Source organism: Aquarana catesbeiana, linkage group LG06 (genome assembly GCF_042186555.1).
Source record: "Aquarana catesbeiana isolate 2022-GZ linkage group LG06, ASM4218655v1, whole genome shotgun sequence".
In the NCBI taxonomy this organism is placed as follows: Eukaryota; Metazoa; Chordata; class Amphibia; order Anura; family Ranidae; genus Aquarana; species Aquarana catesbeiana.
Window position 1 is genome coordinate 334,836,894 of NC_133329.1, and position 13,806 is coordinate 334,850,699.

Here is a 13,806-nt window from a genome sequence, read left to right on the forward strand (position 1 = left end):
AACTAGAGTCGGCCATCCACTCATTACCAGCCAAGTGAGGAAGGAAGAGAAGGGTGGCGAGAGTGGTTGTAAAACTTGTCTCCGCTTTAGTACTATCATGTGCTATGGCGGTCATTTTTCCGTAGTACACAGTTCTGTGATGTAGTGAGTTTTATCATATACAAAATAACCTCAGAAACGGAAATAATAAACTTTTGACAAATTTCCCATTACATGAATCTTTTTGGAAAATAAGTGTATCATTGTTTTGAGGACGTTTTCCTCTCAAAGCCCCTTTCTATGACGCTCATCCGGAAGGATACAGCAGGAAGTGGGCGGGCCCTGGGCTGTGGTTGGGGTAGCTGCCTGGTGTTGGCAGTGACAGATCTGGAGGTTTGGTAGGGAGATCGTCCCTGGAGAGCCGCAGCCATGGGCAAGTCATTTGCCAACTTCATGTGTAAGAAGGATTTCCACCCTGCATCCAAATCCAACATCAAGAAGGTGAGAAAATGTATTCCTCTTATTATTCTATTACCACTGACGTCTGTATCAAGCCTTTTATAGTAGAACTATGGCAAATATTTATTTTTTATTTTTGGATTGAGTAAGGGAGGGTTGTAACCTCTGTAAGGTTTATTTTTTCAATCTGTGTCTCATTGGGGAGATTTCCCTTCACTTTCTGTCCCATAACCAAACAGGAAGTGAGAGAAATCCCTCTAAAATGAGAGAATCCCTTGTCACCAGAACTAGTGTCCCCATAGAAGATAACCCCACTATTCCTGTTCTGGTGACAACCCAAATTTCAGGATTTTCGTTCACTCTTGGTGAAAACGATAAACAGGACAAATAGAGAGGGCGAATCTCCCTACCAGGGGCACAGACAGCAATAAAAACATGACAGGTGTTTTAATCCCTCTCTGCTCTACCCAAAACTAAAAAAAAAAAAAAAAAAAAGTTGCATTTAGTTATACTTTAACTACTTGCCGCCCACGCTATAGCCGAAAGACGGCGGCAGTGCAGTTCTTAATTGCCAGTAGGGCGTCCATGGAAGTCCTCCTGAGCAAGCGCAGTGTGCGTGAGACTCGGCTGATCACAGATCCGAGTAAGGGGTCGATCCCGCCCCCTTACCATGTGATCAGCTGTCAGCCAATGACGGCTAATTACGTGATGTAAACAGAGCTCGGTAATCCTTTTTTTTTTTTTTTTTTTTTTCTTTTTTTTTTTTTCCTCACGCTGTCAGTGTGAGGGGGGAAAAAAAGACGATCACCGGCCTCTGTCAGAGGGACATCGGTCCCTCACTAAGAAAGCCGTGGCTGTGCCCACCAGTGTCACTTGCCAGTGCCACCTATCAGTACCCACCAGTGCTAATAATCAGTGCCACAGATCAGTGCTGCCTATCAGGGTCACCTACCAGTGCCACCTATTAGTGCCGCCTTATCAGTGCAGCCTCATAAGTGCACATCAGTGAAGGAGAAAAACTACCTGTTTTCAAAATTTTATAACAAACTGGAACAGTTTTTTTTTTTTTTTTTAAATTTCGGTCCCTTTTTGTTTTATTTAGCAAAAAATTAAAAAAAAACAGCAGAAATTAAATACCACCAAAGGAAAGCTCTATCTGTGTGAAAAAAAAATGATAAAAATTTCATTTGGGTAAACTGTAGCATGACCGCGCAATTGTCATTCAAAGAGAGACAGAGCTGAAAGCTAAAAATTGGTCTGGGCAGGAAGGGGGTTTAAGTGCCGAGGAAGCAAGTGCTGCCAGTTTATTTATCTGTGTCCCATTGGGGAAATCCTCCTTCGCTTCATGTCCTGGGGACACAACAGGAAGTAAGCAGAAATCTCTCCAAAGTGAGGGCAATTTCCTCTTAGTTGTCACCAGAACAGGTGTCCCCATTGAAAGATTTACCCTCTATTCCTGGTCTGGTGACAAATGCATCATTTTTTTTTTTTTCCCTTTTCGATAGAGCGTGGGAGGGTTATGATGCATGAGAGATTTTTATTCACCATCTGTGTCCCATTGTGGAGATTTTTCTTCACTTCCGGTCCCATAGCCAAACAGGAAGTGAGAGGTAATCCCTGCAAATTAAGGGAATTCTTTGGGGACCATCAAAGTCCCCAGTAGAAGATTTCCTCTCAATTACTTTTTCAGGGACAACCCAAAATTTTGTATTTTCTTTTACTTTCACTTCCAATGATAATGGTAAGCAGGAGAAATAGAGAGGGTGAATCTCTCTAACCGGAGCACAGGCAGCAATAAAAACCTAACAGGGATTCTAATCCCTCTCTACTCTATCCAAGACTAAAAAAAAAATGTGGCTGCAGGGAATGCCCCGGTCACAGATGATTGGCCTGTACAGGTGACAGTTTCTTGATGGATTCAGATCCTAATCCAAACACACCCAAACTCATCACTGATGACTGTATAACCAGGCTAAATGTAGCTGTGCCAGTTAAAGTGGAACTAAACCCTCCTATCCTTTTCAGCCAAAGAAGCTGCCAGCTTAGCTTCTGTTTGATCTGCAACTGCCATGGCGCTGCACATTTGATCAGTGATGACACCAGTCATTTGATTGTTTGACAGTTTGGTTAAGGACACAAGCAAATGTGACAGTTGGCATTCTCAGGATGCCGGGAATTAAACTGTGCATTGAAATTGTTAAATTGATGGGTTTAGTTCCGCTTTAATTCCTCAATAACTCTCGGGCTAACTGGCATAACTGAATCATTTATTTGGCACATTGTTTTAATTAAAAAAAAAAAATTCTGGTCCCTTTTTATTAAAGTGGAAGTAAACCCATTGTTTAACCACTTAAGGACCTTTTTTAACACTTGTTTACAAGTTAAAATCTTTTTTTTTTTTTGCTAGAAAATTACTTAGAACCCCCAAACATAATATATATATATATATTTATATTATATATTTTTTTTTTTTCAAACAACCTTGAGAATAAAATGGCGGTCGTTGTAATACTTTGTCACACCGTATTTGCACAGCACTCTTACAAACGTTTTTTTTGTTTTGTTTTTTTTTAAATACACTTTTTTGACTTAAAAAATAAAAAAGTTATTAGAAATATTATAATTTCTTTTTATATTGTGAAAGATAATGTTACGCCGAGTAAATTGATACCCAACATGTTATGCTTCAAAATTGCGCCCGCTTATGAAATAGCAACAAACGTTGACCCTTAAAAATCTCCATAGGTGACGTTTAAAAACTTCTACAGGTTACAAGATGGCGGCTTCGTTGGCTGAAATGATTGGAGGGGTTAGTTCCACTTTAACCACTTCAGCTCCGGAAGGTTTTACCCCCCCCTTCCTGGCCAGGCCATTTTTTGCTATACGGCACTTTAACGGTCAATTGCGCGGTCGTGCGACACTGTACCCAAATAGCATTGATGTACTTTTTTCCCACAAATAGAGCTTTCTTTTGGTGGTATTTGATCACTTCTGCGCTTTTTATTTTTTGTGCTATAAACAAAAAAAGCGACAATTTTGAAAAAAACTAATTTTTTTTTTTGCTTTAAAACATTTCCAATAAAAAATGTAAAAATTCAAACTTCATAAATTTTGGCCAATATGTATTCTCCTACATATTTTTGGTAAAACAAATCCCAATAGACGTATATTGATTAGTTTGCGCAAAAGGGATAACATCTACAAACAATGGGATAGATTTAGGGACTTATTTATTTTTTACAAGTAATGTCGGCGATCAGCAATTTTTTAAAATTTTTTTTTGCAGGACTGCAATGGACAAATTTGACACTAAGTGACTCTTTTTGGGGACCAGTGACACCACTGATCACAGTATAAATGACACCGGCAGGGAAGGGGTTAACATCAGGGGCATCCAAAGGGTTAAATGTAGGGTTGTCCCAACACCGATACTTGTACTCGGGCAAATGCTCCCGATACTTCACCTGATACCTGGACAGTCAGTGGTGATCGGCACGTGGGGGAGTTACAAGCTTCTCCTCCAGCGGCTTTAGTGAAATCTATACAGCGGTGATCGGTGCTTGTAACTCCCCCCACACACGATCATCGCTGACTGTCACCGCATCCTCCATGCCCCCTCCGTTCTGCTGTCCCCCTCTATGTCCTCCTCCTTCCCTTTCTGTGTGGACAGAGTCAGCTGACTCTGTCCAGTCACATAACTGAAACATTGTAACCTCCTGTGATTGTGATGTCTCAGTTTATGAATGGAGAGGAGCCGCTGTCTTCTCTCCATTCATTTTCAGTGCAGCTAAGGCTGCAGAGAAAGGGACTGGGGAATCTCTATCCTCGGTCTCTTTCTCAAGGGGGAAATATCAGGGGTCTGTTAAGACCCCTGATATCTCACCAAAGCCCCCCAACAGGGCTGATTAAAAAAAACAAAAAAAAACACACAAAGTATTGCAATAAATAATATAAAAACAAATTGTAAAAAATAATAAAAATTTAAATAAAAAAAAAAAACACACAGACACCATCCACCCCCTCCCCCCCCCCAAAAAAAAGCATTGTCAAAAAACAAATATTGTAAAAAAAAAAAAAAAAAAACACTGTCACGTGACATTAAAAATAAAAGTATCGGTATCGGCAAGTACTTGAAAAAAGGTATCGGTACTTGTACTCAGTCTTAAAAAAGTGGTATCGGGACAACCCTAGTTAAATGTGTTCCCTATGTGTGCTTTCGAACTGTAGGGGGCGTGCTTTGACTAAAGGAAAACTGGGATCTTTGTTTCTGAAAACATGAGATCTCTATTTTTACTTCTGGCAGAACAGCGGTCTGCCTTGTTTAGATAGGCAGACCGACATTTTGCCTCTCTGCGAACGATCGCGGGGTTCCCAGTGGCCACCGGACCCGCTGATTGGCTCCTGCTTTATCCAGTCACAGTGGGAGAGGGGCTCCGGGGGCGCGCGGCCCAGAGCCGAAGACAAGAATCACGCAGAGGTACGTGATTTTGCGCTAAAGGGCCGCCCTGCCACAGTAAATCTATGTGGGGCGGTCCTTAAGCGGTTAAAAGATGTCAGATGGACAAAACTGTAACTGTATCTTTTTTTTTTTTTATATTTTAATTGTGTCTGGCAAAAGGGGAGGCAGAACTTTACCCATAACAACTTGATAAAAAAAAAAAAATGTTCAATAGCAGGGATCATACAGTCCACATTAATAATTCTGCTACCAAAATTAGTGTGTGCTGTAAATTGTCTCCAGCATTGCTCCTGTTTCTTCTTGCTGGAGGCTGCCATTTTGCTGGAGCCCAGAGCCCCTGAACAGCAGTAAATCATAAAGCGGAACTAAACCCATCGATTTAACGGTTTAAAAAAACGGTTACATTCCTGGAATGCTGGGATTGCCAACTGTCACATTTGCTTGTGTCCTCAACCAAACTGTCAAACCAGCAACTAGCTGGTACCATGACTGATCACATGTGCAGCATCATGGCAGTTGCAGATCAAACAGAAGCAGCTTGCTTGGCTGTAAAGAATAGGAGGGTTTAAGGCTGTCAGCAGATCGGCCTCTACAAACTTAGCAGTGCCTAAAAATGGAGTGCAACTGAGCATGTGCAGTGCAGGGTGATACAGTGTAGTACTTTAAACAGTATAGAGTATAGACACTTATCTTTCATGTGTTTCATAGCTATACCTACAAAGGGGGCCAGCCTGACGTGATGTAGCAGGACTTCATAATCTGACTAAAGTTCCACTTTAAGGCTGGGTCCATGCCTATGTGAATCGGATGTGGCATTTACCTGCATCCTATTTGCATGACAAGAGAATGTCACGTCTATGGAGACATTCACAAGACGCTGTGCGTCTTTGGCTCCGTTTCAGGGCCGAATTCAGGCAAAAATTCAGCCCTGATTTGTCCCTAATACAGAGAATAGGGACTTACCGGACCCCCTGCTACGAGCCGCATCTGTCGGAGATGTGAACCCAGCCTAAAATACTTTCTGAATAACTGACCCAGAACAAACCTGTAACAAGGTAAGTTGTTAACCTCCCTGGCGGTATTCCCGAGTCTGGCTCGGGTTGGATTTTTTATACCAAAAGCGGTATCCCCGAGCCAGACTCGGGCTTGCATCGCAGGATCCAGGAAGAGCATACTTACCTTGTCCCCTGGATCCTGCGATGTCTCCCCGCTGTGATCGGCGAGCCGCTGTGTCTCACTCGATTCACAGTGCCGAGCTCCGTTCCCTGCGAGCGTTGCGACGCACGGGGACGGAGTTCGGCGGTAAATTCAAAAGTGAAACACACAGTATAGATACAGCATACTGTAATCTTACAGATTACAGTACTGTATCAAATAATGACACATCCCCTTTGTCCCTAGTGGTCTGCCCAGTGTCCTGCATGCAGTTTTATATGTATAAAACTGTTCTTTCTGCCAGGAAACTGGAGATTGTCCATAGCAACCAAAACTGTCTCTTTACATCAAAAGTGGTTTTAGAGCAGCTAGAAAAAAGCGATAATAAATTAGAATCACTTGCAGAATTGAGCGATAGTGATTTGTGGGGAGATCCGTCATCAAACACTAAAAGTAACGAAAGCTAAAATTCTGCAACTGAGCAAATTTCAGTGTTTTTGATTTGATTACATTATTATATAATTTTTATTATTATTATATTATTATTTGTTATAATTATTTATAGTTATTTATTATATTATAATTTTTTTTTTCGTTTTTCAAACTTTATCATACCCGGGATATCTACTAGACTCTTGTTTGGACAGATTTAAGTGAACTATTCCTAAGAATTACAGGCCTACAATATAAAATGCCAAATTTCTGTGCAAAATAATTGTACCGCTTTCAGCACCTAAAATCAGAAATAATCATACCGCCAGGGAGGTTAATAGCTCTACTCATACTTGTCTGGGGTTAATGACGGCCAGGCAACTGACATTTTTAGATGGAGTGCTCAACAATGGCAACCTCCATATTTCTTGCAGTTTAGGTTTCTCAGTGAAGTGACTGGCCAAAGGTGATACACAGAGATGAAACAAAACCTCCTACATAAGTTGTTCCTGTTTATCTGCAGTCTTCTCTACATCTGTTCAAAGTCCAGAATTTATAAAGCTTCTCTGAGCTGTCAGAAAAAAAAGGAACACAGAGCTGAAGTTACAATCTGCAGAGCTCAGTGAGGAGAGCTCTTAGAGCTGATTGGAGGGAAAAGACCCCCCCCCCTCCACAGAGCTCATAGGTACAGAGCTGAGGCTGTCAATCAGCTGCAGGTTCCTCCCCTGTCACCATTTTTGCTCGGTGTCAGGAAAACTTGTGAGAAGCGATTAATGCTGATAGCGGAGGAAAGAAGCAGCAAGACAGAAATGACACTTATGCCGCGTACATACGGGCAGACTTTTGGACCGGACTGGTCCGACGGACTTTCGGCGGACTTCCGACGGACTTTTGAATGAACGGACTTGCCTACACACGATCAACCAAAGTCCGACGGATTCGTACGTGATGACGTATGACCGGTCTAAAATAAGGAAGTTGATAGCCAGTAGCCAATAGCTACCCTAGCGTGGGTTTTCGTCCATCGGACTAGCATACAGACGAGCGGATTTTTCGACTGGACTCGAGTCCGTCAGAAAGATTTGAAACATGTTCCAAATCTATGGTCCGTCAGATTTTCGACAGGAAAAGTCCGCTGCAGGTCCGATGGAGCCCACATACGGTTGGATTGTCTGCCGGATGACTGAATTACCTCAATCATTTGTAATGCCGCGTACACACGGTCGAAATTTTCGTCTACAAAAGTCTGACGGACGCCGACGGACCAAAGCTGGCGGACAATCCGATCGTGTGTGGGCTTCCCCGGACTTTCAGCTGACTTTTTCAGCCGCAAATCTGACGGACTTTAGATTTGAAACATGCTTCAAATCTTTACGTCGTAACTCCGCCGGACCCAGAAATCCGCTCGTCTGTATGCTAGTCCGACGGACAAAAACCCACGCTAGGGTAGCTATTGGCTACTGGCTATCAACTTCCTTATTTTAGTCCGGTGTACGTCATCACGTACGAATCCGTCGGACTTTTGTGTGATCGTATGTAGGCAAGTCCGTTCGTTAGAAAGTCTGCCGCAAGTCCGCCAAAAGTCCGTCGAAAGTCTGTCGGACGGGCTGTCGGACTTTTGTAGCCGAAAAGTCCGACCGTGTGTATGCGACATTAGTCACTGGCCCAGGACAAGTGTCCAAACAAGGATTTTTGTTCCAGAAATAGTGAAGTCATTGTATCGGCATCACAGCCAGTAACCTAGTATTTTCAAGAAAAAGCTGCCTAACGATTGCCCTCTCTGCATGTTTGTTTTTTGTTTTTGTTTTGTTATTTTCATTTACCCCTTTTTTTTTTTTTTTTTCGTTTTTTTGTTTTTTTTTTTTATATCATTTAATAACTTCACATATTTAATTAACTTATTTGATATGTTATCTGTTTTGTATGTATGATTATAAAAATAAAAAAAATATTTGATAAAACAAGAAAAAGAGAATCAGGACAGCAATGGGCTCAATTTACAAAGGGATTCTTATTTTAATGTCACTGTTCTTGTTCCGGATCATCTGGTGGTATTTGAAAATTACAGTCACATGGCTAAAATAAAGATTTAGTTTTTTTGTTTTTATGAAGGTTTGTGATTTGAGACTAATTTGTCCGACTGGTTTTGATTCTTGGTGCATTTCCTACCATTTATTGATGAATTTTTTTGTCCTAGGTATGGATGGCAGAACAGAAAATATCTTATGATCAGAAAAAGCAAGATGATCTAATGCAGCAGTACCTAAAAGAACAAGAGTCTTATAACAATCGGTATGTTCCAACGATTATATTCACCGATCGTTTCTAAAGCCTTGCCCAATAGAAGTCATGGTTTTCATGTATTGTACTCGGAAAAGCAAAATAATTCACATGCTGGAAACCTGACTCTGTATTCACATTTATATGTATTGCAAAGCAGGATGAGTGAATGTCCACAAGGAATATATATGATTTGTAGGAATCCACAGCTTATCCTATAAAGAGAACTCTACCTTTTTTAAAGCCAAACTCCATGCAAACAGACAAATACAAAGAAATACATATTTGAAAGCTGTTTTACATGCCAAATAATTTGTACTTCTGTCCTTCCAGTCCTGAGATTTACACAGCTCCACTACATAGTACAAATAGGGGCTTGACACCACTTGTGGTTAGGAATACATATACAGTGCCTTGAAAAAGTATTCACACCCCTTGAAATTTTCCACATTTTGTCATGTTACAACCAAAAACGTAAATGTATATTATTGGAACTTTATGTGATAGACCAACACAAAGTGGGACATAATTGTGAAGTGGAAGGAAAATGATAAATGGTTTTCAACATTTTTTACAAATAATGTGAAATATGTGAAAAGTGTGGTGTGCATTTGTATTCAGCCCCCCTGAGTCAATACTTTGTAGAACCTCCTTTCACTGCAATTACAACTGCAAGACTTTTTGGGGATGTCTCTACCAGCTTTGCACATCTAGAGAGTGACATTTTTGCCCATTCTTCTTTGCAAAATAGCTCAATCTCTGTCAGATTGGATGGAGAGCATCTGTGAACAGCAATTTTCAAGTCTTTCCACAGATTCTCAATTGGATTTAGGTCTGGACTTTGACTGGGCCATTCTAACACATGAATATGCTTTGATCTAAACCATTATATTGTAGCTCTGGCTGTATGTTTTAAGGCTGTTATCTTGCTGGAGGGTGAACCTCCGCCCAGTTTCAAGTCTTTTACAGACTCTAACAGTTTTTCTTCTAAGATTGCCCTGTATTTGGCTCCATCCATCTTCCCATCAACTCTGATCAGCTTCCCTGTCCCTGCTGAAGAAAAGTATCCCCACAACATGATGCAGCCACCACCATGTTTCACGGTGGGAATGGTGTGTTCAGGGTGATGCGCAGTGTTAGTTTTCTGCCACACACAGCAGTTTGCTTTTAGAGCAAAAAGTAAAATTTTAGTGTCATCTGACCAGAGCACCTCCTTCCACATGTTTGCTGTGTCCCCCACATGGTTTCTCTCAAACTGCAAACGGGACTTCTTATGGCTTCTTATGGCTTTCTTTTAACAATGGCTTTCTTCTTGCCACTCTTCTTTTAATGCCAGATATGTGGAGTGCGCGACTAATAGTTGTCCTGTGGACAGATGGTCTCACCTGAGCTGTGGATCTCTGCAGCTCCTCCAGAGTTACCATGGGCCTCTTGGCTGCTTCTCTGATGAATATTCTCCTTGCCTGGCCTGTCAGTTTAGGTGGATGGCCATATCTTGGTAGGTTTGCAGTTGTGCCATACTCTTTCTATTTTCGGATGATGGATTGTACTGCTCTGTGTGATGTTCAAAGCTTGGGATATGTTTTTATAACCTAACCCTGCATTAAACTTCTCCACAACTTTATTCCTGACTTGTCTGGTGTGTTCCTTGGCCTTCATGATGCTGTTTGTTCACTAAGGTTATCTAACAAACCTCTGAAGGCTTCACAGAACAGCTGTATTTATACTGAGATTAAATGACACACAGGTGGACTCTATTTACTAATTAGGTGACTTCTGAAGACAATTGGTTCCACTAGATTTTAGTTGGGGCTTTCAGAGTAAAGGGGGCTAAATACAAATGCACCCCAAACTTTTCAGATGTTTAATTGTAAAAAAATGTGAAAATCATTTTCCTTCCACTTTACAATTATTTGCCACTTTGTGTTAATTGCATTTACGTTTTTGGTTGTAACATGACAAAATGTGGAAAATTTCAAGGGATATGAATACTTTTTCAAGGCACTGTATGTGAAGAGATATGGCACAGAAGTGTATGTGACCAATACAGGGAGATGGCTTGGTGGGGTCCGGGTGAGGCGGAGGAGTGACTCCAAAACACTGTAGTGCATCACCTCTCAAGAGATGGAAGATTCTCTACAGTATTTGATAAGGACAGCAGAGGGCACATCTGAGTGTAGCACTAAGAAAAATCATTTATTCACATGGCAATTGGCAACTTACAGGACAATATAGTGATACATTATATTGTCAGAAGTTTTGGGAGGCCTGTCTTTACACACACATGTACTTTAATGGCATCCCAGTCTTAGTCCGTAGGGTTCAATATTGAGTTGGCTCACCATTTGCAGCTATAACTCTTCTGGGAAGGCTGTCCACAAGGTTTAGTGTGTCTATGGGAATGTTTGACCATTCTTCCAGAAGCACATTTGTGAGGTCAGGTACTGATGTGGACGAGAAGGCCTGGCTCACAGTCTCCGGTCTAATTTATCCCAAAGGTGTTCTGTCGGGTTGAGGTCAGGACACTGTTCAGGCCAGTCAAGTCTCTCCACCTCAAGCTCACTCATCCATGTCTTTATGGACCTTGCCAAGATGCCCTTAATATTTCCCCAGTACACCATTGCATCTATAGATATTGTTGTTGAATAAACAATTTAAAAGACAGATTATTATTGTGTTATTATTCAAGATCACCTTTATCTGTTGGCACTGTTTGAATGAAAAACTATTCGGTGCTTGTTGAAAAATTCAACAATTTGAATTATACTTAAAGCAGTATTAAACCAAAAATGTGATATATTGCACCTTACCAATCATTACATGTGGTGGTTTCATCCGTTTTCCCTCTGTTTGTTTTTACCTGGTGATCTGGCCAGTAACACACCTCGTGTATTAAAGTGCCCCGACTCTGGATGAAGGTGCACAGGGGGCACCTTTGGACAGCAACATTGTCAGTATATGGGAGGGAGTGTTAGATTTACTAGCAGGTTTAGATACACTAACAATTTCAAGCCAAACTACAGCTAACACTTTATGAGCAGTTACAGCAAAAACATTTTTAGGGATAAAGCTTTTAAATAAAAGCTGATCATTGTAAGCACCCCGGTCAGTGTTAAATAGTTTATCTTATCCCTGTAACTGATACATTCTGATGGAAAGCTTGTTCTTTTAAAATAACAAACTAACTGGCTGGATCAACAGAGGAAATTAGAAGCAAGCCTAAAAAGGAAATGATTGCAGCCATCACATCTAAAATTGGTAAGCTGCCATATAATGTTTGCTTTTGGGTTTAATACGCTTTCATTCTTCACATGACTTTATATAACAGTGGATAGGGTGAGTGCAGGCCTACCTGGAGGCATCTTTCTCCTCTATTAATCACTTCTGGACCGCCGCACGCCAATATACGTCCTTACTTTGACAGGGGATATCGTTTTTATGGAAGCAGCTAGCTGCCATAACCCCAGTATTCTCTTGTTCGGCCGGCGGTCCGGTGTCTGACTAGAGTGGTCTCTGCTGCGGATTCGCCGCAAGATCACTTTTATCGGCGGCGGGAGAGGGGCCCCCTCCCGCCACGCTCCAGTGCCCTCTGCCGCTTACCAGATCCATCGGCATCGGCAGAGGAGATTGGATCTTCACCCTGGCTGGGCATGAAGGCAAGTGAGGGGAAGATGGCCCCCACCCGTCTCTATAGCAAAGCTGGGCAAAAGCGACATCAAAACGTCACTTCCACCCGCAGCTCTTAAAGGGCCATTTTTTTTTTAATTATTTTTTTAAAAGACAATTTTTTTTTTTTAATTGCATTTAAGTGTAAATATGAGATCGGAGGTCTTTTTGACTCCAGATCTCATATTTAAGAGGTCCTGTCATGCTTTTTTCTGTTACAAGGGATGTTTACATTCCTTGTAATAGGAATAAAAGTGACACAATGTTTTTTTTTTTTTTTTTTTTAAACAGTGTAAAAATAAAAAATAAAAGGTAAAATAAATAGGGAAAACGAAAATGTTTTTTTAAACGCACCCCATCCCGCCGAGCTCACTGCAGAAGCGAGCGCATACGTGAGTAGGGCCCGCATATGAAAACGGTGTTCAAACAACACATGTGAGGTATCGCCACAATCGGTAGAGCGAGAGCAATAATTCTAGCCCTAGACCTCCTCTGCAACGCAAAACATGCAACCTGTAGAATTTGTTAAATGTCACCTATGGAGATATTTAAGGGTAAAAGGTCCTTGCCATTCCACGAGTGGGTGCAATTTTGAAGCGTGACATGTTGGGTATCAATTTACTTGGCGTAACGTTATCTTTCACAATATAAAAAAAAATGGGCTAACTTTACTGTTGTCTTATTTTTTAATACAAAATTATTTTTTTCCAAAAAAAAGTGCGCTTGTAAGACCGCTGCGCAAATACAGTGTGACAGAAAGTATTGCAACGACCACCATTTTATTCTCTAGGGTGTTAGAAAAAAAAATGTATGTTCTAAGTAATTTTCTAGCAAAAAAAAACAACATTTTTAACTTGTAAACAACACATCTCAAAAAGAGGCTCAGTCCTTAAGTGGTACAACAACACTGGAAGCACAATATTAAGGAAAGGGCCGTCTTAAGGTAAGCAGATCTCACTTAATGTATTCTATAAATCTTGTAGTTGGGAACACGGTCGGACTTTTTGGCTACAAAAGTCCGACGGCCTGTCCGACGGCCTGTCCGACGGCCTGTCCGACGGCCTGTCCGACGGACTTTTGTCAGACTTTTGGCGGACTTGCGGCAGACTTTCTTACGAACGGACTTGCCTACATACGATCACACAAAAGTCAGACGGATTCGTACGTGATGACGTACACCGGACTAAAATAAGGAAGTTGATAGCCGTAGCCAATAGCTGCCCTAGCGTGGGTTTTTGTCCGTCGGACTAGCACACAGACGAGCGGATTTCTGGGTCCGGCGGAGTTACGACGTAAAGATTTGAAGCATGTTTCAAATCTAAAGTCCGTCAGATTTGCAGCTGGAAAAGTCCGCTGAAAGTCCGGGGAAGCCCACA

The 13,806-nt window shown here is 41.4% G+C and overlaps 1 protein-coding gene across 1 annotated transcript in view; it reads left to right on the plus strand.

Moving 5' to 3' along the window:
* Positions 1–275: 275 nt before the first annotated feature.
* The window catches only part of CIRSR (corepressor of RBPJ and splicing regulator), a 59,611-nt gene continuing 46,080 nt past the window's right edge, over positions 276–13,806 (plus strand). Inside the window, 2 exon segments of the mRNA XM_073635227.1 lie at positions 276–480; positions 8,682–8,776. Of these exon segments, the coding sequence (XP_073491328.1) occupies positions 409–480; positions 8,682–8,776 (167 nt within the window). The 5' untranslated portion in view covers positions 276–408.